Source organism: Apteryx rowi, unplaced genomic scaffold, assembly GCF_003343035.1.
Source record: "Apteryx rowi isolate R43461 unplaced genomic scaffold, aptRow1 scaffold_220, whole genome shotgun sequence".
Taxonomy (NCBI): Eukaryota; Metazoa; Chordata; class Aves; order Apterygiformes; family Apterygidae; genus Apteryx; species Apteryx rowi.
In genome coordinates, this window is record NW_020448531.1 from 877,140 (window position 1) to 903,073 (window position 25,934).

Below are 25,934 nucleotides of genomic sequence, written 5' to 3' on the forward strand. Positions count from 1 at the left end.
GTAATACTGACATTACAAGGATATGATTTTCAAGGCTGCCAATTGATTTCTCATGAAAACCAAAATTCAGAAGGAACTTTTTTGTAAAAAGAAAAAAAAAAAATGGAGACAGGCTTGTGTTTCTAATCCAAATGTACTTCTCTTTATTCAAACCAGGGGTAATCACTGGTTAGTGCAAAATGCACCTAAACCTTTTGCCTGAGGGAAATCTACATCTTAACAAGGCCTCCGTTAACCCCTAATGAAATCCACAGAGGATTTTAAAGAGTTTGAAGCACAGATCTAACACTGCACTTCTTAAGTGACTCTGTGCGTCAACAAGTCTGCACCTGCCTTGTTACCAGTTCTATACCATCAGGTAACAAAAGCAAAATACACTCAGTAGATTTCTTTTAACTCCCAGAGTTTCTGAACCATCCGCCCCACCACTAATGTCAGGAGCAAGGGGGTTGCAACTTACCCTCACTTCCAACAGTGCTAACGGAAACCCTGTTTTAAATTAAAAAATAAGCCAGCATACATAGTAGAAAATTTCTCTTAAAAATTTCACAATCTGTAAATGTATATATTTTTTCTTTAAACATAAAAGTTTACAATATACGGTAAAACAAAGGCTCAGGAAAAATAATTTCAAAAAAAAGAAACCTGAAGTTTTGAATTAAAGCTGAAGACATTTTTAAAACCCTGTAGTTTGAACCAGTGACATTTTCTTTATTTGTGCTGATGGGTTAGAGAAAGGAAAATATTTAAAAACTGCAGTCCAAACACCCACAGCTTTGCCTTCAGAAGCCATCTCCCCCACCCCCCAAAAAAATGTTGTTAGTTTTTTCTTCCATCAAGTATGTGATTGTCACAAGTTCAGAAGTCTGGGATTCCTGGGTTCAGCTGGTACCAGATATCCCCATGTGGACAGAATTCCCTGATTGCCAGCACATGCTAGCGCCTGTAGGGGTGAAATCCTTGCACATTATGGTTCTGTCCTCGTCCAAAACCACTTCCTCCTGCAGGTGGGCCACTTGATGGTTGCACCGAGGGGCCTCCATAGGGAGGGGGTTGCTGGCTGGGATCAGAGAAACCTTGTCCAAAACCACTCAAGTCTTGTCCATATCCTGGGGAGAAGGGGAAAAAGGCAGCACAGTAAGCTTTCATTATCATCTACGCACGCACACACACAACAGCAGAGGCGCAAATTCAAAACCCAATGCCGCTCCCTCCCCACCATGCACAGCCTTAGGAAAAAAAAAAACCACAAACACCTTGGTCTAACATGTTAAGATAAGCAGCTGCTTTCAGTTCTTGCACTTATCTGCATTCACATATAGAAGAAATAGGTAATAAACAGAAGTACTGAGCAGGTATAAAGAATGGTAGTTTTCGCTTTTGATAAAATCTTACCCAGGCTGGTAGTTAAACTATCATATTACTGCTGTTCAGATGTTTATGTAAAGTGGTTTGCTGGTTATCTGTCAATCCACTCCAAATAGCAGGTTCTTCTGCTAAAAACTAGCACTGGCAGTTTCAGCAGAGATGAAGATGTAACACAGATGTTTTTCAGAAAATCTCACAGCTACTAAAACTGTAGCACCTCAGGCTAACTGAACAGAGTTATTAGACTCTGACTTTCTACCGTCAATTTCACCATCTTCCCTGGGAAGCCAAAAACTTCCTTTGCTGAAGAGACACACTGGAGAAGGCATTCTTAAACTCCCTTTTAAAAAGTACTGCTTCCTGAATATATATTTTAATTAACTAGTCAGCCTCTCTTTCAAGAAAGACTCAGTTTCCAAAATTTGAACTGAAATACGATGGGGTAAAATTGGTAGAGCAGAATCCAGAAGACTGCGAACACTGCACCCATTAAATACTTTATAATGGAACCTTTGATCCAAAGTTGCCATTAAAAAGAACCAATGTGCTTCCCCTGAAACTTATTACACAGAACAGGCTAAAGTGTATTTGCGGCAAGTTCAAAGAAACTCCATGTCAAAATCTGACCCCTCTATTGCTACTGCAGAAAGTGGCCAGTACTTCTAACCTAGCAAAAGATAAGCAGCAATAAATAAGCAACAATAAATAAGCAACGGTATTGCCATTCTCCCAGATGTCCACTACCATGACAAACTGCATAAGGTTCTGTCAGTTTTAAATCTGAAAGGGAACCATATCTCAAAGTTTATGCTAATGTATGCTGTAAATCAACAATTCTCTCATTTTCCTCCCTCTACAGAATTAGAAGACTTCTACTCTCCTGTCAAACTGTCCTTCTGCCTATTCAGTGAGGCTGGGACTAACATTCTGCAACACAATCCGTATCAAAGATCAGATTTAGAATAGGTTTAGAGTAACAGTTGGGGGATAGGGAAAAAGGACGAAGATGAAAGACTTGCTGGAATTCTTGCTGCCAATACGAAAGACAACTAGATGTGCATTAAGAACACTGAGGAATTCAGAAATTTAATAAAACTACCTTTAATTAAATACAACTCTTAATCATAATAGTGGCATCAGTGCAGGCTGCTTTTATAAAAGATGGTATTAAGAATCCTAATTACTAAGTACATTTCTGCAGTTCTGCTTCTCTCTGTGCAGGCTTAAGCAGGTTTAACTCTCTTAATCCAAAACAAAGTCTCTTAGCATGTCTTCAGTATTTCAATTTCAAGCTCTGCCTGTCTCTCAGGACTTGCTACCACTAATGAGCCTTAAAGCACATCTATCACAGGCTTCTTCTATTAGCTCAAAATGCTAATCCAGTCATTTTTTCATACAAAGATAAGAAAGTAACCAAAAATACAATTTAATTGTATAGCAAGGGGTGGGGCTCGGAGTGAAGAGAAAAATCAAGTTATTCTCACTGTACACTATAGTGCTATGGCATATAGTAGTAGAAACCAGAGCTTTCAAATTGCTTATCACAAAGGAAGCCTACAGCATAAATCTGTACAAGTAAAGTACGTATTCTCTTGCTCCATTTTCGTAATTCCTCTTACAGCTCTTAGATTGCACCAGCACTTCCCCACAGTGAAGCACAGTTCACCTGCTGTCACAGAGCACTCGCCTTTCTAAATAAGCTGTGCCAACCATTACAGTTACACTTTATTGCTTATGGAAACTGAATTCAGTTTGATTACACAGGATAAAACCTTGCTAATGCAACAACTGAGGAAGTAAACAGCAGCATCATTTGCATTTTAGTCATAAGTTTTCACTTCAGCCAGCTAACAAATATATAGAACTATATCGCCCTTACTGGCAAAAGTAAACATTTTTGAACCACATTACTTCCCCCCACCCTCTTAAAAGAAGAGACCCTGCAAGAAACACAAGTTAATTTCCCAAATGCAGATATATTAAGAGCATTGGTTGTAAATAGGCACCACCTACCTAGATCTCTCACTGCTCAGCCTGACCATAAGAGTGTAAACAAAGTATTGGCGCGTAGCCTGAAGGGTCTTGAGAATAGGTACCCAGCCCTAGTAAGAAATGAGGAGACCAGGGTGACGAACCCCAAGAGAGCCCTGTACAGAGATAATTTTTTAGGGTGAGGGAGACACACCCATGTTAGTGTTTAATTTACTAGTGTTTACATTCATCCTAGCTGTAAACATAGCAGCATTTAAGATGCTGTCAAGCCAGGACAAATCTGAAAATGCCACGACGATTAGATAACTCAGTGCCTGTTTAAAGTCTCTAAGTTTTATGCATTTATGTAAATACATGCAGATAAGCTAGACTGCCATTTGTACAGCAATGCTGCTAACTAATTTGCAAACACATGAGGTGCTGAAGCTCTTTTAAAAAAGTTTAGAAGATTTTACACGTAGCTTTATAAACACGTTGACAATTCTGTTGCAATATAGAATATTAAATACCCCTATCCTTGTTAGCACTCTTGTTCATAAGCAGTTTTCAGGCTAGGAAAGCACTCCTGAAGTGAGAGACTAACTCCACTTACAGTATTAACAACTAACCTTCTAAACCTCCTCACTCAAAATGCAGTACTACATACCTCTTCTTCCCTCCCCCCTCCCTCCCCACCCAATACTAAGAGTGTAACTAAAAACACTTGAAATATTTCACTGGGAAATATGGTTTCTAAAATACGCAAAGGCAAGTGGTACTACACACGCCATATATTGGAACCCAAAAATTTTTTTACAATGTTGAAAAACAGATCCTTTTTAAACTTCAATCACATCCAGAATCTTGGCTACCTGCTGAGTATAAACAATTGTGTACGGGTTCATATTTTATTTATAGGGTCCACCCTCCTTCAAAAAAAAGTCTGCAAAGAGACATGTTCTGGCAAAACAAGAAAAACTTCCTCTTGAGTCACAATGGCAAAACTTTCTATGACAGCAACTGTGTTTATAACATAACCAAATTTAAAAACATTTCAAATCCATCAACATAAGAACATATGCTTGCTTTATAAATACTTCTGTAAGGCTAACCTTTCTTTAAAGTCTTCTATTTTATGTTTTTTGGAATTATGAATAATATATATTCAAATAACTTTATGAAGTGTTCATTTCATAACAGTTTCTGCAGGCACTTTAAATGAAACAATAAGGCATGCACTAACATAACTGGAGAACTCATTCAGGTGCAGGAACAGTAGAGTCTTAAACCATGGGCCTTTTGCATGCTAGAAGTCAACTTCATAAAAATGACCAATTACAATGCCTTCAAAAAAGGGAGTATACCACAAACAGCTATTTGGACAACACTGCTTAAAGGAGGACTGGGTGGAAGAGCAAAATAAAAACTCCCAATTTTTATAGAGAGGAAGCAGAAATTTTAGTCAGGAGCACAAACACCTGTCTTGTAACTTTTTTTTCAGTATAGTCTGCCTAGCTTAAAACATGCTGTATCAATGTCTTCTGTCAGCTATCTGAAACCGTTATCTGTACAGCACAATTAAGTACTGCCTAAACATTATATACTTCTGACAAAACTACAACTTGAGGTAGACAGGTAAGCAACAGGGGGCAAGGGAGGAAAAAGCATGCAGCTTGGATTCTTACCAGTTTTTACAGTCACCCTGTACTGCTTTCCTCTCAATCAATTCTATTCTACTCTTCAAAATTTATTCTCCAATCTGTACAAACTCAGTTAAGTGGAAAAGTTGACTACTAGCTCCATGAAGCTATTACAGAAAATAGTTTTAAGTACAGACTCAGGGAGAGTGCAAATCAGTGACTTATCCTACCACTGCACAAGTCTCTGAAGACCTTTTCACAGGAAACAAGCAATGCCTTATAGTTAAGAAAATACCCTCTGGCCAGAATACTGGATGATTTGAGGATCACTTGAGAGCTGGCAGCTGGCATTCTCATCCTTTATAAAAGTGCCTTCAGTGTTAGTAAACTGTTTCTAAACACTGACTTTTTACCCAAGTATTATGATAAAAGAAAAGCAGGAAGGGGAGAGGGATCAAGCTGAGTTTATTTTACATGCAGTTACTTACCAAACTGACTATAAGGGAATTCTGGCTGAGCAGTTGGGGGTTTGCTCATGTCCTGAGTTGCCTGAGATGGTGGCGGTGGTGGTGGAAAAGCTAGTGGTGTTGCCCCTGGAGTGGCAGGTGGAGGGGGTACTCCAGGTGGGGCAAACTGGTCAGGTGGAGGAGGTGGAGCACCGTAACCAAAACCTGAAGCAGGAGAAAACAGAATGTGATAAAGTAGCACCAGGTACCAAATTTTGTGCATGTGAGAGAGATGGACAGACATGACCAGGAATCCACAGAGATCCAAGATCTTGGCCTTGGCAGCAGGGGGGGAGATATCCTAAACAAATGGTTTCCTTACAGCAGAACAAGCAACTCCGGATAGCTTGGTGATATTTTCTGCTTTCTTTTTTTAAACCAGGTTTGTGACTAGCCTTTTCAAAAGGCAGCCTGAGGGGGTAGGTGCTCAAATCCTATTTACATTTCCAATGCCAGTTGTGACCTTAATTCCTTAAGCTTCTCTGAAAATCCCAGCCTGTGTCTAGCCCAGGTCACTATGCAGTAATCTCAACTTCTCTCACAGATGTCACAATAGGAGTACATAATAAATCTGAATTCTTTTAGCAATGCAGATTTAAACTAGAAAGCATAACATAAATTATTATTGCATCCAAGAAAAAAGTAACCCAAGTAACCGACAAAAACACTGATATTTGGTTATAGCTCAGAACACCCAGTCTAGCCAAAGCATCTAAGGGTACATAAAACACAGAGGAAAAAGCTCAGCCGAGAGAAAGATGAGCAAAGGACAAACTGAATTCAGTAATGGATTGTACTCAAACTCCTGACCGTCACTTACTAAATGGTGGAGGGGTGCCATAGCCCTGTGGAAATCCTTGTGGAGGCGGGAATCCTCCAGGAGGTGTAGAGACTATGTATGAGGTAAATGGTGGTGGTGGTGGTGGAGCTCCTCTTCCTGGAGGAGGTGGTCCATATCCACCTAGAAAATTAAGAGAAACCAAGAACTAAAGCAGCTTAATAACAAAAAGTTGTTAAGTCAGCATTCTCCAAATGAGGTAAAGCTGTTTGGTAAATTTCAGACACAGTCTGGGCCTTCTGTGAATTCTTACTTTGGGAAATACGTGTCTTCTGAGTATCCCTACTGTAAATAATTTCAGTTTAGAACGTAATTCCTGGACACCAAATTAACGCAGTTGGCAACAACGGGACGTATTTCAGCTCCCACTACTGATTTGTTAAGAAAAAACTCCGTCTTTTCCTTATTCTTTCAGGACAAATTACAGAAATCCACAAATCGCTATGAATTCTTAAAGGAACTGCACCCTCACTCAGTAGGATTTTGTCTATTAAACCAGTCCTGCATAGCCTACTTACCAATTGCCTGTCCAGCTGGCACCCACATCCCTAAAACAAAACAAAAAATTGATTTATACATGCACTGACACTGTATTACGAATCAGGAATGGTTTAGCAAAGTTGAGCTTGCTCTGGGCAGAGGAATAGACTGGATAACCTCCCAGTGTCCCTTACATATTTATTTTTTATCATCCCAGAAATGGTGTGTATGCAATTCTGAAAAGACTCTTAATCATTCAACAAAATGCATAAAACACACAGCAATCCCCAAACTCATATCAGATTCAGTGTTCAAGAACTGAGAGCACACCACATGTAAAACTGTAATAACATAAAAAATACCAAAAGACTAAGAATTGCAACAGGCTATACATCCAAAGCATTTTTAATACATCAGCTTTATCATTCAGTTACTTTTGAATTTTTTGAACCATAAACATCTCCTTTTGTATTTGTTGCAGCATTAAGATAGATAAAGGCATTTAAGTTTTACATTAATCTTTCCCATAGATTGGGTATCACTTTCTCTACAAATAACCACACTGAAAAATCTAGTTTCTCAATTTGTGCAGTTGCAGATTAGCACATCTGTGCAGAATGTCAAAGCCTCAGCTGCAGCTTTCAAGTTAATAAGCACCATGGGGAAACAAGCAAGCCCTCTGCTGGGGTATCATCTATTGTAGCAATAGATGAAGCGGTGACACTCCCTTTCCCCCGACGGCTGAAAATTTCTCATGCATCAGCGCAAGCAAGTTCTAGTCTGTCAAACGTAACTCATTTATACCACTTTATTTCTCCATAAGTTATCAAAACAGTCTTTGGATGAACTCAGCATAGTTATCCTGTCTTCAAAATCTTGGGGGGGGGGGCCCCCAGTGGAGATGGGGGGGGTTATGGCAATCAAAACCAAAACAAGCAGCTGCTCCTTTCAGCCCTGAAGGGTTCAAGCTAAATCAAGAAAATTATATGCAGTAAGTGCTCCCCTGCACCACTGCTATCCCCATAGCTGCTTGTTATTTTTCCAGGCTACATTAAGCAATAAAATTCAAAGACAAGACATCCATTTTTCTCCCATCCTTTTCAAATTTTACTTATAATGTCCTCTGAAACTCACTTTAGACCTCATCACTGAAACCCCATGTTTCATAAAAAAAGTTTAATTACGGTCCCAGGAGGGTCCCTTTCCCACAGCTGCAGAGTCACAGCTTTCTCAACACCTTCTCCATATTACTGAAAAACACGCAGATTACATTTGGGGAAGGCAGAACCAAACGGAACAGGTAAAGCACTTTCTGGGACACTTGCTAGACTCGGCACAACCCACTGACTTCTGCCCTGTGTAACAAAGTTTTTTGGGGAAAAAAGTGAAGGAACAATCTCAGCAGTCCTTGGAAGGACTGATGCACAGAATTTTAGTGCTGCACCCAGTAATCCAGCACAGAGATAGCATTGATAAAATTGGAGATACTATCATTTGCTAGTAAAACCAAATTATCATTAGGTTTTAAAAGATGAGAATCTCATAGGACAGCGGTTCTGAGATGCCTAAAGAAAGTACCTTGAGGGCCATATCCTTGCTGCCAGGTAGGAGGGGGTTGACCTGCCCAGCCATTGGCAGCACTTGGCATGATCCTGCTTCCCCACTGACTGGCACCTGGTGGCCCTGGAGTTTGGCTTTTGCTATCACGAGGTTCTGCACGTTTCACCTCCACCTAAACAAACAGAGTTACCATTTAGGAGAAATGGTGTAGGTTAATATACCCCCCTTCCCCTCACACACACCCTTAATTACACTTAAGACTACACTTAGCATCTTATGACTTATGTCTAAGTACTTAATAATTAAACTTAAGGCCAGTAATTTAAAATGTTTCTCAGGTACAATATATATGATGGTAAGACATTATAAATCCTACTATTGAGGTATTTCAAACAAAACACATCCTACAAATCATTTATGTTCCATCATAGTACAGTATTCATTTGCTTTAATCTTAAAACAGCAGTACCCTCTTACAACGGCTCTTCAGTAAAAAAAAGCATAATCTTTTAAATTTGTAGACTATTTTAACATTTAAGGCAGGAATTGCAAAGATGATATTTTCCATTAAAAAAAAAAACTGAGTAAAGAGTACGCTCTGAAAAAGGGTACTAATGCTTTAACCATTCAAAAGATGTTTGGGGTTCATTTGAAAGTTACAGTTTAAACCCACCCCATCTAACTACAATTTCAGTTCTGCTCATACCTGAGAAACACACATTTGTTTTTTCTTTTTTTCTTTTACTTAGATTTTATTTAAATGTCTAATGGAAGATAAAGACTTACCTTCCCCAGGCTAACGCTTAAAGAATCTCAGTTAACTCAAACAATGTCAGAGGGAATGGATGTGATAAGAGAATCTTACATTACATCTAACAAAAAAGTAAACAAACATGCAAGTAATAAAAATGGACAGTTGAGTCAATAAGAAGCAAATCTTCATACTGTGTTAAGTCAGTGACAAAAGCCTTCCTGTTTTTAAAATTAGTAAGCCACAGTGCTTAACTTATTTTATTCAAAGATAAAATGTCCTAGTGTTCCAAGCCATCGAGTAAGTGCATTTGACCTACTTAAAATAAGCTGCACATTCAATATAAACCTCTCAAAAAAATCCAGTTTCTGATTTAATGAAACACTCTCAGCACTCATGCATGCTGAATTAAAGTCTTTTTTATTTTATGATTAATTTTAATGGGTGCCAGAGTACAAAGAAAATAAATCTCAGTCATCAATGGGCCTGAGTAGTATGGAAAAATAAAGTATTCAGAATTCTTCCTGCCATGTCTTAAAAACCATTCATGTCAGAGAATAAACAGGAAATAGGCACAAGGCAAGGACAAAGCCCCCCACCCCCACCCTACTGCAGATGCCCCAAGGACATTACACATGACAGTAACCAAATCTCTGTCAGCTGAAGGCCCTTCTAGAGAGGAACCAAGGGAATTTTTCAAAGGACTCAAATTAATGAGTCTTAACACATTTGCCTTGAGGGAATTCAGTTATTGCTTACAAAAGCAGAGTCCTCCTTGCAATTTTAATTTTTTTTTTTCCTTTTAACAACATACGGATTCATTTCAGCAATACCTTTTTAATTACCAAAAAGAAAGAGATAGCATTTTTAAAGCAGACAGTATTAGTCAATGAAGAGAGTGGAATATCAGAAGTTCATTAATCTATGCGGAAGAATTCCATTAATTTTTCAGTGCACATTTGGAAGTGGTGAACTGCCAAACTGAAGACTGGAAAATCCTTGTGCAATATTCATAGCATTGAGGCTAAAATTCTACACCTGCCTAAAATCCAGTTTACCCCCCAAAATGAGATGTTCTCCATTACTCCTATCTGAGGAAACACTGCATATTTCTGCTTTTGTTTGTCATTAAAAGGAAGAATAAAAGCAACAAAAAAAGCTGTTTCACTTTGGTACTGAGATTGTTTGGGAAACACTGGAGAACTCTGAAGTAGCACTGATACATTCTGAGAACTGGCAGCTTAAGAGGTGACATTTTGAAGGCTTACAAAGAGGTCTCCGTACTTTCCCAGAACCATTACGCTATCCTTTGTTCCTGTGTATTTTTAGCACGCTTTCTGGTATGACCTCTCATTTAAGTGGTTCTTGTAAGTTTGAGGAAATTTCAAGAAAAGATCAGAGGACGTACACAAGATATATTCATACACATACAAATGTAAATTTACTCTTGTCAGTACATCTACACACAAATGGGAGTGCTCAGCTGCTCAAAAGAGGAAAACACTAGTAATCAAGAACACACACACTGTGTTCTTGATTACATAAGCACACTGCTTCCTTTGCTTTATTTCCATTTACTAAGAAATTAGCCCACTCCTCAACCCCAAGACATGTTCTTAGGAATAAAAAGCAATCTGTTTTGAATAATTAACCATACAAATTGCATTGATATGCAAAAACATTTCATCTGCCAGCTAAATAAATGCTTATGAAATACCAAAATATAAAGACTTTAACAGACAATGCAAAATTTTACATTGCAAGAATTTAAGAAAAATGACAGTATTCTTGGGTTTCCTTGAAATATCTTCACTCTAAGTTTAACAGTTTTAATGCTTATTTTAAAAATTCTGGATAAGCTGTAAAGCTACAAGGACTTATCTTTTACCAGAATTTCCTGCGGTTAACTTTTTTTTCAGAAGTTATGATTTTCCCTATATAAAACTTACGTGTCCTCCAACAATTTACTTTTGCTTTTATTTTTTTTCCACAGGTATAAGCATGTTCCTTGCTGAGTAACATCAAAGCAAGCCTAAATTCCTCCCTATCAAACATCCATTTGCTGACAACACAGTATGAAGATGAAACAACCAGAGGTCACTTAACTGCATTGTGGTTAAATACTATATAGAGTACGTGGGTTTGTATCAAAGTTTCACAGTAAGTGACCCAATTTTTTTTTTTAAAAAACCAATCCTTCATGATGTTTTTTTCTTTTGAAGTACAAGATTATATAAGTAGATTGTTTCAAATAGCCTCGAAATTTGAATATCAAATACACATCTGAAGGAGTGGTATCTTAAACCAAGCCTTGAACAACTCAGATTTCACTGGGATTCAGAGTTTCGAACAGCTGGGAACAACAACTAACTTCTATCCTTGCACGTAAGCAGCACATGGCAGTGCTCAAAACGTGAGCAAGTTATGCTCAATCAGAGCAACCCCCAGGTCTGTAGCACAAGGCCTCCCCAATTTGTCAAGGGAAAAAAAACAAAACCCCAAAACAAAAACCCCAAAACCTACCAGCCTAAGTTCTCAGGCTTTCAAGATCTAGGTCCCTTCTATGGGCTAAGGCACAAGCTAACTGCTTCTCTTACCTGTTTTAAGCAAACTCAGAAGACTTTCCCCATCTTCACAGGCAAAGCCTTGAATTTGGATTTACACTCTCTCCTGCTTAACTAAACAAACTTTGTTTGCCAGTGAAATTGTCAGTTGCCCAAGACTTGGTTCTTTCTTAAGGTAAAATAAAACTACAACTACACACTTTTTTGCCCATGATGTCGTGAAAATGCATGTTGACAGCCTGGTCCACTGATTGTTCGTCCTCGAAAGTAATAAATCCAAAACCTAGCCAACGACGAAGAGTGAATCAAGGTAGCAGGGTGTTGTGACACAAAACAGGATGATGAACAGTATTAGGGGCGGACCAAGGGTTCAAGCAGGGGTTTCAGATAACCAAGACTTGTGTTAAATTTTCAAAAAAAAAAAAAAGTCAGTCTGAGAAAATTTAATGGATACTGTCTATAATTAGGCAAATAATGCCCCATCTTGGTTTCACACATGCAACCTACAAACTGAGCTAGTTAACTGTTTTTTAGCTTGATTTTATTCCTAACCCACCTATCAGGAGATGGAAAAAAAATGCTAGTAGTCCTAAGTGTAACTGTGCCACATGATTAAAAACAAGGTATTTGTGGACAGCAGATTAAAGTCAAGCAACTTTGCTGCTCCTGTCTTTGAATCAGAATTAGGATACCAAGGAAAACCTATCCTATCCGTTACCTAAAGCTGCAAAGCAACTTCCTCCCATCCCTCAACACACTCTTTCAAATTAGGGAATATTGCCTTGGAAAATAAGAGTTACTTTTGAAATGGAGTTGTTAAAGCATGAAAAATTTTACCACTCCATGGATGAATGAGAAGCTTCAGAAACTAACAACCTAGATCAGAGGTTCTCAAGTTTTTCCACATCTTATTATAGAAAGCACTTAAGGAAGGACATTACTCCTTCCAAACATGGCATCCTCTGGCAAATAAAGAAGAGTTGCTTATATAGAGCACAAGACTTACTGTTATGTCTCTCAATCTAATTTATTTCTCATCCCTCTTGCTGCTTTTCTCTTCAATACGTATGTATACTTTCCAGCCCCTCTTTTTGCTCAAGACCTTGCTATGAACTGCTCCAGATCCCCAAGGGTGTTTCACTCCCTTGTCATTTATGAGTAGCTCTAGTGATGGCAACTCAGCTGGTTCCTATCTCCAAGTGGCTTTTTACAAGACAGTGGGGGAGGGGGGTGTGATGCCTGTAGAGGATGCTGGAAATAAGACAAAGCCACGTGATTAGATCACTTTTTGCAGTCACCCTTTGAGAACCACTGCATTAGGTTGTAGCTGCTGACACTGCCGAGAGAGTGGCAAAATAGTGGTTAATTTCACAGAACACTGAGGCTGGTTCATGCCATCAACCACTCATTGCTGGTGTAATAACCAAATCCCAGGAAAGGTAGGAATACATGCAGTACATAAATTGTGCCATTCTTTAGATTAGCTAAGGGTAGAGCAATAAAATTAGAAAGAAAAGAGGTGCGGCATCAAAAGCATATGGAACATGGGTGCATTTCTGCTTTTCTGAAACCCAAGATTTCCCCCTTGGTTTGCATTTTGCTTTGCAGCTAGTGCTGACAGCAGCCATATATTGCTCTAAAGCGTTAAACAGAAATACATTATCTATAACAGTTAGTGTCTCTCTAAGCTTATCCAACTGGGTTGGGTAAGCCCAAAGAGGCCTATTGTAGAGAAGGTTTATATATAAAAAATACACAAAGATACAGGCCAAAATAGATTCCAGCAGGTCAAATTCTGCTGTCAGCAACAAGAGCAAAAGACATCACTAAAATAAAATAAAAAGGAAAAAACTTAGCATTTCCCACACACAAGAGACTGGCAGTATAAACGAAGTTTTGTTGATCTGTGATGAAAGCAGCCTCACAACTGAGGGCAGCATTTCATCACAATATATTTGTCTGAGGTTAACTAGAATTCTAAGTATTAGAGCAAAAAGAAAAGTATTAATATTAAAACACACATTTAGTATTACAGCATTCTATCTAAAAAGACATGGGAAAGAAAACTGATGGATATCATCTGCACATGAAGGTTGCTCCTTTAGCTTTTTGCAGAGAAAATTCAAGGAGGGGAGTAGACTGAGGTATTGGGACGTGGTTTGGAAAGGGAGAAGGAAGGAGAAGAGGTCATTGAGGAAGCCAGTAAAGAAAAAAAAAAGCATAAAAAAGGGCCAAGCACCACAAGATAAGGAGCAGTGAAGAAATTAGAATACAATACACAGTAAAATTCCAGGAGCATGAAACTTGACAAATTTTAAATACTGTAAAAGTGACAAAGTATATCATACAGTAGCTTTATTTTTTGAAGAACTTTATTGAAGACTAGAGTAACAAATTGCATTTAGAAGGAATCCAAGTGGACTAAAGAAAAGAACAATAAAACTGGATTGGAGCTAACAGGAGGAACAGAACACAGTAAGAACCTGTAAATTACTTCACTGTTGTTGGTTTAGCCAAGAATAGAAAACATGAAAAGCAAAGACTGCAACAAACAAAGCTAATATTTTTTTTAAGGTGCAACAAGTTTGGCTGTGCTTTCACTTGGACTCAGAAAGAATTCTGATGAAATATAGCTTGCAGGAGAGCTAACCTGAGTAGGTGAGGGATTGTGAGCAAGCAGAAACAAGGCTTGGGTACTGAAGATACAAAATCACCTCAAGTGTATCACCGTAGCTCAGACAGTAGCTGAGGATCTGGTTCCCAGTGTCCTGGTAAGAAGCTGAAGGTAGAAGAAGATTGCTACCAGGGATTAGTAAACAGGGCTAATTTTGCCCTCCTCCTATCAGCAAACTAGTAAAATGGCATGCAGTAAATCTGTTCAAAATGTAAGGATGGTAAAGTTAACAGGAGGAGGCAAAAATCAGAATGATACAAGTGGAAAATGGCAGTGAAGTGGCCTTTTAAAATTTAATATGTAGTCATTGAAGGCATCACATTCAAAGGACAAGTGTACAGACTGAATAGCATTCTACCTATAACAGAAGGCAGAGTAGAAAGAGAAGGCAAGATAAAATGTGTTCTGGGATGCACAAACAGGAGTACTGAGTATAAACTGAGAAATTTTTTCCTAGCTTTCTCTGAGAGACTAGCAAAGCCTTTTTGGAGATGATGGCTAGTTACCACATGATGAAAAGTAATCTAATAGAACAAAAATGAAAGAACAGGATTCAAGACCACTGTTTAAGAAGTCAGAGGAATAAAAGAAGAATATTCTGCAGTACATTGCACCCTTCAATGACTGAAGACAGGCAGGTTTTCAAACCTGAACACATCTGTCATTTCTGCTTTAAACTACAATTTTGTGAGTGGACCAGAAGCCTTCTAGTACATATATGCATTTTTTTTTTTTAGTAAAGCTTTAAGCAGGAGAAGCCATTAATCCAGACCACGCATGATGTTTTAGTACCTTTTTCTCAGAGGCTGCAAGGCTGGGATAAGTATTACAAAGATACAGATGATGCAACAATTACTGAAGTATTTCAAAACCTTAGCCACAAATTATACTCAGATGCACTTATCTTGGTCTCCACTACCTCCCCTATTTAAAATGAGATGCTCTAGAACATTTAAATGGATGAATTTATGTTCTGCTTAAATAGAAGACATCTGTTGAAAGAGGATTAAGATAGCTAAGGCAAGAAAACAAAAAACAAATATATTGAAACTTCGTTTACACTCCAATAAAAGACAAAGCCCGTCCCTCCTCTGACTGTGGAACTGGCCTGTACCTCTGTGATAAATTATCACCTAGAGAGAAGAAATCTAAAGAGATATCGTTAATCACAGTCAAACAATTCACAGAGAGAAAAGAAAAAAAAAAATAAAAAGAGAACTTACTTAACATTACCATACTTTACTATGAAACACTTAAATATGTCACTAAGGATGTATGTCTAAATTAAAAATAAAACTAAGACTTAACAGCTTAATAAATATGAAGTGAAGAATATATTCTTAATAATGAGTCAGAGGAGAAATGAAAGTTCAGATGGCAAACTATTCTCTAGCATGTAGAACATGCTACAAGGTGGTCAGTGCAACTAAGCTTCATGTACTTTTAAAAATATTGCCTCTTAATTGTCAAACAGATGACTGATGCAATGAAAGGTGGATGACATGAAACTTGCTTCATATTTTGACCAAAGGTTACAGACTTGATTAAATAGCCTAGTGAAACTTCCAGCTGATTATTTTTTTTTCCCCTTTAAAAAAAAGCAGTCTAGCATACAGGCACTACATGCCCCATTCAAAATACACATTTCAAAAGCAATTTTATGTAATTTTAAGAAGTGCTTTTCTTGAATTTCAGGTGAAGCCATTTAACCAAAACAAAAAGCATTATGGATGGATTCTGTTCTAATCTTATGTTCAGAAATACTCTGAACTGGAACACCATCACCCCCCATGCAATTACAGACATCAACATACCTTTAACAGGAGGAAAGTCAGTTTGCTGATTTCCCCCCCACCCCCGCCAATAGTACCTTAAACCACAGGAGTGGCTCAAGTATCAAATTTCATTCAACTAAGAACCAGCAAAGAAACAAAAATGAACATGAAACATCTGACTTTAAATGCACAGATACCAACTGAAGCTGTAGATGAAGTGTCTATACTTAAAGTGGTATTTGCCCAGTGAAGTATTTTTTTTCCTGAGGCAACACAGAAAAAAAAAAAAATCTACCTTTTCTGATGGTGTGAAATAGTTTGCCATCTGACTATAGGAGAGTATGAAGAAATTTCAAGGACAAACTAGATCAGCCTTTACCTCGGGGCCTCTGTTTCTCTGCGTCATAGATCATTACAACTTCAGTGACCTGGAAGAAAGAAGAGAAATTCTACTAACTATGCTACCAGGGGAGTGTTACAAGTAGTTACTACAGGCTGGTTTCTCACACTCTGTCCACAAAGTGCAATTAAATGCTCAATGTAGCCATCGATACCAGTCTGTCATAGCACAGTGCAAATAAATTGGAAATGTTGCTCTCTGAGTTCATCTGTTCTAAAAAGCCCCAAACACTGCTACATTTTTGCTTTTTTAAGGTCTCATCACACTTCAGATTTTAATCTAGCATTAAGGTTGTTAAACTGTTTATACTCACACTATAGCCCATAGAAAACCCCAAAGGTATGTTATTCAACACTCTATTCATCAGTGTAACTTCTTAAAAGACTACTTTTTCAATTTTCATACATTTTTACCCTCACCCTGAAAAGCAGCTTTTACTACAAGCACATTAAAAAATTTGCCCAGCTTTTCTGAATTGCTTACTTGCAAAACAGTGTGGGGCAGAGTACCAATTAGAAACTGATGCCTTAGAACATTTTTTGTAATGCTATTTAAGCTACAGATGATCAGTATCAGCATGTATTTAACTATATTAAAGAACCACAAACACAAAAAATAGGAACTGCAAGTTTTTCAAGGACTTAGTACAGCTCAAGACTTGAACAACTACTTTATGTGACAAACGGCCCATACTCAAGTTTTAAGTCAAAAATGAGCAAGTATCCAGTACAGAGAACAGGTGCACAGCAGACCAATACTTCAGTGATGTACGCTTGAATCTGTCTCCTCAGTGGGCTCTCAAGCCAACAGACTTCTTGATTCGTGAGCCAGGGTCTACTCTCCAAGACAGAGACAAAAGCATGAGCAACGCAAGAGGACAGCTTCCCAAAAGTGTCCCCCACAAACTTAAATGTGTCAATAGTAACTCAAAAAAAAATCCAATTAAACTCTGCAGAGTTATCATGCAAAATTCAAGCAGAATGCATGGAGTCCCCACTTCGCACTGAATGCAAAGCCTAGGACAACTGTACCCTACTGATAAGACTGCTCTATTTTGCAATTTATAAAAAAATACTGGAGTTTAAAAGATATTCCAGGGATGCACAACAAGTCCAGTTAGCTAGTTCTGTATTGTCTTGTGTCTAATATTTAACAAAACTGTTTCTTTCTCAAAAATGTTTTCAGAATAAGTATGACTATGAGCTATAATGTAAACAAAAACAGAGATGCAGTGTTTATTTCAAAGGCAATCTTAAAATAGCTCAAAGACCTTTAAAGTTTACAGATGCAGAAAAGCTGTCATAAAATGCATATGATCTCATAGAATCATATCTTCACCTTAAAGTCAATTTCTCTTTGAATATTTTTACATGAATCCCCTGAATTACCTTAAAATCTGATGCAAATCCACGTTTTACTGACAACTGAAAAACATACTTTTCAAGTTCTTACACCACACATACTCACTTGAATAGATGCTACTGGATGCTAAGGACTGAGATTTATCCCCATTTGGGGCTTAACTGAGTTGTTAAACCATGTGGCAGTGCTAGACTTCCCCCCCTCCCCCCTTTGGATCCCCCTCCTCACATAGGTCTTATTTATCAAACAATTCCCATCTCTGAGAATCAGAAGCTGCTTTTGTCTCTTCACTGGGGTGGCCACATAACATCTAAGATCTCCTGCTTCAGAGAGACTTGAATGAACACAACTCATTAAGAACGCTAAATTGACTTCCCAATTTCTATACTATTGTTAAAGTTCTACTACTTACTTTTAAAGGCACTTACACTTAATGGCTGCTGCCTTCTATAATTGGTGGAACTTAACCCTGTATCTCCCAAGCCATCCAGAGGTCAGAATTGGAAAGCCATAAGTCTGTGAGGAAGAGCCTTTAGAAATTATGCTCCACAACTGTGGAACATGCTCCCCATTTTTATTTATAACACTCAGTCTGTTGCAGCTTTTCAAACTAAAGAAACAGTTGTTAGCCATTGCCTTTTATAGGTTTTTTTTTTTTTAAGATCTTAATCAAATTGTAAGTACAGTACTGTTGATATCCACTTGAAACAGAATCAACAAATCCTTTGCTACTGCTAAGAAGAGATCATAATGGTGATTTTTTTGACTTTTAAACTCAAAAGAAAATACCAAAAGCCACTCAAAAGATGGCAAGCTCACTCCCATTGTATAGTAAGATTGTCTGAGTTAAATTCAAGATCGCCAATCTAAGTATTTGAATTTTCTTTTTATTCACAGCCGAGTTCAGCAATTTCGTTTAGCAATTTACCTTCTTAAAGGAAAAAGGGGAACAATAGTAGGGATAAATGGGAAACTAAGACTAACCAGAAAAAAATCTGAAGATATACTTCTCTCAGCCTGAGGTTATAAAATGAATTAAAGACAGTTATATGAAGAGCAATAACATGAGTAGTTTATCATTTGTTTGAATGAAGATTGTAGGGACAGAACAGAACTCAGCTGATTTCAGATGATGTTTTAAAAGCAACCAGTGTTATCAAAACAATGGCAGGAGACTGCAAAATTTAGCTTATCTGCACACTTAAAGAAAAGGATCTTAGACATAAGCTCAGTGAAGTATTTACTGTTCCAAGGATTCAACAAAAAGTTTTCATAATCACAGAGCTGTAAGTTAGGTAACAATTCAAAAGAGTAATAACTATTCTCAAAGGCAACTGAACTAAGGAGGGTTCTTCCTTCACAAGATGGGGACAGAGTAATGTAGCATCAGGTAGACTTAAACTAGAGGAGACAGAAGATGTAAAGTAAGTTACGTGCATCAGAGCAATAGATTTTGACAAACAGCAAGAGATACTTCAAGATGATGAATGGTTACTACGCTTTATCACAAAACACTTCGCTATGTCACTGTAGTAGCTTGTATAAATTAAACCAAAATTTGACAGCTCAACAAAGTCTGAGAAAAGGCAGTGGGGAGGGAAAGCCTCTTGTAACCAATTGATAAATGCCATCCTTCTGAATGACTCACCACTCCGAATTTCTTGAAGTATTCCCTGAGCTCAGTCTCGCCACAGTTATGAGGAATCCCACCAACAAAAATTTTATTTGATTTATTGTTATCGCTCCTGGATCCTTTCTGCTAAATCAAAGAGGAAAAAAAAAAAACAATCAGAAGGACAATTAAGTTGGCTACTTTATTCATTTTACACTTAAATTGACTTGGGGGGGGGGGGGGAGAGCAATCTCCAGGCTTGAAACCTACTACTTGTTAAAGTGAAGGAACTGCATGTTCTAAGTTTAGAAATTTAGTGTTTCCAGCTATAACCCACTCTTTTCTTGGGAAGGTCAGAGAACTAGGAACAATATTCTGAGGCCATTTACTCACTTTCTAATGAACTCATATTAACCTGCAGGGTGCAAAGTAGGCTAAAAGAGGATCTCAGTCCTGTGAGTGGACTTCCAGACACTTGTTTCAGAATTTGAGGAACTCAGCCAAAAGTATTGATGATAGAAAACAAAAACAAACAAAAAACCCACCCCACACATCACCCTGAGTTTTGATCAGCCATCATTAACCCAAAATGTTCATGAACAATTGTATTATACTTGCAGTCTTACAACATCTAAATAAGAGTTATTTTTCAGAATGACAGTTTACATTTGAGGCCTGCACACTGACTCTCAATTTTAAGATAAGGATATAATCCAGATGAATTCACTTCAACTGCTGGAAGCCTAGCCAAAACTTGGGAAAGAGGTACATATCAATGCAACAAAAGTTTCTTTCCTTACCCATCCTTCCTTCGGTCGTGTCCTTTCTGGTTGCATCCCCCTAGGTGTACATGGCTTTGGATCAATCTGGAAGAAGTTGCAGTTTGGTAAGTTCTGAGCTTGCAGAACATTTTGTTCTATAAAGTTATGTTTAAGGCAGCCAAAGACAGCTCTGCTAAAATTCAACTCCTCTGATAAAAGCCATCCCCATACATTGCCTTACAATGTGATACAAATCACTGAGTTAAAGCTGTCTTACAATAAATAATTAAAACTAACAGCCAGATAACTTTCACATTATCCAGCCTGCAAATAAGAAGTTACAATTTAAAACAGATCTTTGAAGCAGTTACAAAACAAAAAAACAAAACCAAACAAACATCACCACACACAACCAAACAAAAACCACACAACAACAAACAACTTACATTTCGGCCATCTAACGTATGAGGTCTACTGGCCAGTACTGTTCCAACACAGTTGGGGTCTTTAAATTTGACAAATCCAAATCCTCGAGATTGGTTTGTCGTTTTGTCTTTCATTATTACACAGTCTACAACTTCTCCATACTGGGAGAAGTAGCTCCGAAGAGTTTCTGTTAGAAAAAAAAAAAAGATATATTAAACAGAACCAGATATTAGATATTAACTTTACCAGGCTATGTTCCTAATTATCTTTTAAAAAAAGATTCAATTTTACTTCCTCTAAACAAATGGTATATACTTCTTTAATTCCATTCAGGCAAGAGAAAAGTAGCATCCTAGTAAATCAATGCCCTAATAGTTGTCATTTTCTAATGAGCTGACAAAAACTTCAATATAAACACTAGTAGAAAATATAAAAAAGTAATTAACATACTTTCCCATTCTGTACAGAAAATTTTATGATTTAACACAGAACAGCAATAATCTCATCCAAATTTTCTTTTTCCTACAACAGCATTATCTGATGAAAAGCTAAATACACATACAATATTTTGTTCTTCATAAAGGATTGGCTCAATGACTGTAGAATACATAGCTTACCTTGCGTTGTACTCCAGTCCAAGCCACCCACAAACAGTTTTCTGCAATTGAAGGTTGAATAGGGTAAATAGGGTGCTACACAGAAGATGCATCATTTTATGTAACAAAGTCAGCTATTCTGAATAGCTCTGGCAGTCCTGAAGCCTCCAAAATATACTGTAAGGCCTATTCTTCACTAGAAAGACACTATTCTTTGCCACAACTACCTTCTGTTTCATGAAGATTCACATAAAACTCAGGCATTCATTTTATGTACCACAAGCATGAACAGAGGATYGTACGCTTATTACAAGAATACATTTTATTATTTTATGAAAAGAGATGACAAAGACATCAGAAAAGCAGAAGTTCCTCAAAGTTCTTATTTCTAGGTATTTGAGGAAGCAGGGTTTAAGAAATCATTATAGCAGCCAAAAAAAACCCCAACATACAACATCATCCTAAGTACATTTACCTGCTCTTTTGGGGCAGAAGCGAGTTCCCACACAGAACACTTCACAGTTCAGAATGTACTATGTATCACTGAAATTTATTGAAAAATGATCCAAGAACAACTTTATAATGAAGTGGCTTTACTGGGTTAATTTTTTTTTCCCTATCCCTCTTCCCTCAAATCCAAAATGAGATGCCTGGACTCCTGACAAGGCTTGGATCATTAGCTCCAAGTTACTTTCCCAACTTCTCTTAGCAACAGAACAAACAAGCAGCTGCAGAGTCCACGCAGTTCCAATTCAAGGACCAAAACAAAACTCATGACTTCCGATAAAGCAAATTCACAGAAAACCAGATAGTTTAAGTAACTAGTTCCATTCACTATTTGAATCCCAGATTAATGATCAAGAGGTGTGTATGTGTTAGGCTCTGAAACTGAGTTCAAAGAATAGCAGTTTGGGCCCTCCTACATCCGTTTGCTACCAAACATTGAACATTATAAGAAAGATAACCAACAACCTAATTAAGTGAAAAATTATTTTGCTGTTCGGGCATACACCAGCAGTGCAGTTACTAAAGCCCTTTGTAACATGTATTGTAGCAAAAACAATGCCAAATGCTAAAATGTACACGTTTGCTGTTTTCATCTCCTACATTTAGAGGTACCAGCATACAAAAAATAATGTTAACAGTTATTAAACTTATTTTATACCAACTTGAAAGCACTAAGCAATCAAATGTATCTGCCCTAGAATATGATTTGGCAAATTTTCATGTGCCTTATGGTCAAAGCCCAATGAGAATCACAACTAAAAGAAATTAAGACTCCACAGTAAAGGATGCTGAACTAGATGCAGTAATTAAAGATTCAGGCATATACTATACTTTCTATACTTCCTTTTCTACCCAATTATACAGTTAGAGAATATTGAATTTCTTCCATCCTCAGATGAAAAAAAAAAAAAGCTTAAATTAGCCCTCAGGCTTCCTTCCCCCTGCATTCTCCAACAAAGTAGTGACCTGGTAAAGAAAAGTTCTCAAATTGCTAATTAAAACAAAAACAAAACTTCATCCATTCCTTTTATGTGTTACTTCTTCACTCATCTAGAAAGACAAGTCAGATTTACTTTTGTTTACCATCATCTTCTAGTTAAATGAAAGCAAAACTACCAAGTCCAAGCCTAAGATGGCAGGAAAACTTGTGAGGCAGGCACTAAGTAACAGAATAGCATTAATTCAGTAACTATTTGTGAAACCATCTTACAATCACTAGTTCAGAGATATCTCTAAATATACTAGAAAGTCATGGATAAGCCTGAAACACACACCACACTTAGGACAAATCTGAGTCAATACAATCTTCTTAAAAAAAAGGAGTCTAAATCTGCACCCCGTATCATGTTAGAGCATGCCAAAGTACTTGGATAAGTGTACAGAAGACAAGCGGTAAGATGCTAGACTGCCTGCTTTGCAATTCTTTATCAACTTTATTTTGCATGGAAGTTTTGTCACACCCTAGTTTACTCTATAATTAAAAGTTATTTCAAAGCCAACTCAACATTAGGCCCTTTTTAGTAAGAAGCACCAACTTAAGAGCTCTTCTCTTAATAGTTTTACAGGTCTGTATATAAAAATGCTGAGATAGTTTATCTTTGTAGGATGCCCTCTATTGCTTTTCTTCTGCTTTTGTCTTCTACTCTCCTTCAGACAGAGTATAACTGCAACTGAGCTGAGGGTGAGAAAACATGTACCTTAGAAGGGGTAATTAAGGTGCTCCCTTTTTCATTCACAGCTAAGAAAAATACTGTCTCAATGAAAAATAAACTTAACTTCTTCTCACCTGGCTTTTTTCAGAAGCACCTAACTGCAGTAAGAAAATAGCCGCTCCCTAACAGCAGTGGTCATCTTAACTATGGCTAATTCACAGAGCATCAGTCAAGTGAAAGCCTTGCAACTAGGAGCTCCTGGGTAGCAGGGCAGCTTAAAGAAGAAACCAGTAGTCCTTTTTCACTTTGATTCATTTTTCTGTGACATTTCATCATATAATGACTGTAATGCAACAATCAACAATGAATAAAACAATGTCTTAAGAGTGCAGGTTTACTACATATGAAAATAATGGATGACTAGATTTAATATTACATGCTACATACAAGTCTTGCTCTATCTAGGCAAATTTTATTTCTAAGTCACTACTTGATAGATGACATAAGCCTCATCCTTCCAAAAAAAGGACCAACTGTTAAGCACAGATCATCAGAAGGTCCTCTTAAGCAGTGCAGAAAATAATTTAAGTGATAATATGCAATGGACAGTACAATTTTTGTATTGTTGTAGAAGACATTGGCTGCATCTACTCTTACATTATCACAATGCATCTGATAATAGCACAAGCAGAACATAAAAGCCATTATCACCCAACACTTTCTGGAAGCAGGACTACTTAATACAGATCAAGACATCCAGTCCCCACACAACCATTTCCATTCCCAAACTGCAACAGAAACTGAACAAGTTACATGAAAGTCTTTTCTACTTGCATGTTTCACAATGAGAAGTTTTTCATAAGGTAGGAAAACTCCCCCTCACCTCCTGTCTACTGGCAACGATCTTGTTTGCGACATGGGTTTGAGAGAGCCTATTCAGTACCAATACATTTTCAGCAACAGGTCGTTTTCTAGCAACAGCAAAACAGAAGACTGCTCTTCATCCAACACAGACATCACCACACTTCCTGGTAGCCTCCACAACTGTCCCTTTCTTATATTTCATCCCTGCATACAGGACACACACAAAGTCTGTTCTTTCTTGTGCTATCAGTTTTAGGGAATGGTAAGTTCTGCAAAAAATAGCTTTGTTTCCTAATAACACAGAAAACCTTAAACTCAATATAGCATTAAATTAGCTATTTTTTCATGCAGCTCATGACTATGGGTTAGCTGTTTTCTTGATCAACCACAGGTTGGGATTTTTTTTTTTTTTTAAACTATATTTGACAGTTTGGTACATAAGATCAATTTAAAATACCAGCTGCAGTTCTGACAGAACATCAAGCTGTCTGCAACGAAGGAAGATTCCCTGCAGTTAATGGTCATTGAAACCTCCCAATTCCATTATTAATTATTTGTAGTCACCCTACCTACATTTAAACAAACAAAAAAACAGGGTTTCCTAAGGTCAACTACTGCAGCTGTATGTAAATACATCGCTTCTATTTATATGCATACTATAGAATGCCAAAAGTCAGGACCATCCTGGCCTTCAACTCCATGATGGATTGGTTTGAATCCCCTGAGCAAATGCAAAATAGTTAACTAATCCACCTGCCTAATACAAAAACCTAGAAGCAATATTATGGAAGATAGTTGTCCGAAGCAAGACAGTTGTATGAAGTAATAATGCTAGATGACTGCTCGTTTTCCTCTGTTCAGCTTATATCACCAACCTGCTCTTAAGGTCTTAGGTACGCTGCCTCCTGACCTTCTACAAAACCTTTTGTTCAAGAAGTGTACAGGCTGGTAGTTATTAAAATTATGCCATCAGCTTGAGTCTGCCAAGATCACTGTCCTCATACCTATTTATACCACCCTCAGAAACGCACACCTCCACAAAGCTACATATTTATAGAAAATGTCAGAAGGATGCTATTGTCCATCCTCAACTGAATTTAAAGCAATTCCTCAGTATGAGCCCGATGAGAATACAAAACACTAGCCAGTTCCTTTGGACAGAGCTTTCTGAGATTTTACACGCTATTTTATCCAAAGAGGGCATGCATGGTAAAACATGTGAAAAGAAACCAATAAACAGAGTTTATCTGAAGAAGCAGCTTTCATCACAAGTGCTCAGTTCTACAGTGTAAACTGGAATAATTACTTTTCAGAAGTTGCAGTACATAGAGCAGGCATTAATGAAGTCTCATCAACCCATGTTTTCCACTTCAACAAGTTTCCTGTCAAAAGTTTGCTTGCCAATTTATTCTTTTTTCCCATAAACACATCTGTCACCGAAACAGTTAATTTCAGAATCAGTAAGAAAGCAGGCAAAGATATTCAAAAGGAGCTGAAACTCACAGAAGCACAAACTCTTTGCCTAGGTAAAATTGTCTGCTGATTAATATCTATCATTTTTCTTAGCACAGTTCCAGTGAACTACGTCCTGTAGCATATAACAATCTCGAAAGCAGCATTTTCTTTA

General features: G+C 37.6%; 1 protein-coding gene across 10 annotated transcripts; it reads right to left on the reverse strand.

The window, feature by feature from the left end:
• Nucleotides 1-114: 114 nt before the first annotated feature.
• Nucleotides 115-25,416, reverse strand: DAZAP1 (DAZ associated protein 1). Of its 10 annotated transcripts, none has more exons than XM_026064865.1 (14): nt 24,327-25,406; nt 21,306-21,346; nt 20,709-20,875; nt 20,302-20,367; nt 19,538-19,648; nt 16,507-16,555; nt 14,329-14,457; nt 11,879-11,961; nt 8,382-8,535; nt 6,842-6,871; nt 6,306-6,446; nt 5,468-5,650; nt 3,382-3,470; nt 115-1,109 (listed from the first exon to the last, which is right to left on the reverse strand). In XM_026064865.1, exons 1-13 carry the CDS (start codon nt 24,359-24,361, stop codon nt 3,391-3,393), a joined length of 1,269 nt encoding a protein of 422 aa, XP_025920650.1. In that variant the 5' UTR covers nt 24,362-25,406; the 3' UTR covers nt 115-1,109; nt 3,382-3,390. The 10 variants fall into 10 exon arrangements, with proteins under 10 accessions (XP_025920650.1, XP_025920647.1, XP_025920646.1 ...); XM_026064863.1 differs by having other exon boundaries at nt 1,021-1,109; nt 3,382-3,515; nt 24,327-25,416; XM_026064862.1 differs by lacking the exon at nt 3,382-3,470 and having other exon boundaries at nt 19,538-19,645; nt 24,327-24,662.
• Between the last annotated feature and the right edge of the window lie 518 nt (nt 25,417-25,934).

Coding starts and splice junctions, on each gene's coding strand:
- DAZAP1 (XM_026064861.1), bottom strand. CDS start 24,361: ATGTCGCAAACAAGATCGTTGCCAGTAGACAGGAG. Junction 19,649..20,301: donor CACGACCGAAGGAAGGATGG/GTAAGGAAAGAA, acceptor TCTTTGATTTAG/CAGAAAGGATCCAGGAGCGA. Junction 14,458..16,506: donor AGAGAAACAGAGGCCCCGAG/GTAAAGGCTGAT, acceptor TTCTACCTTCAG/CTTCTTACCAGGACACTGGG.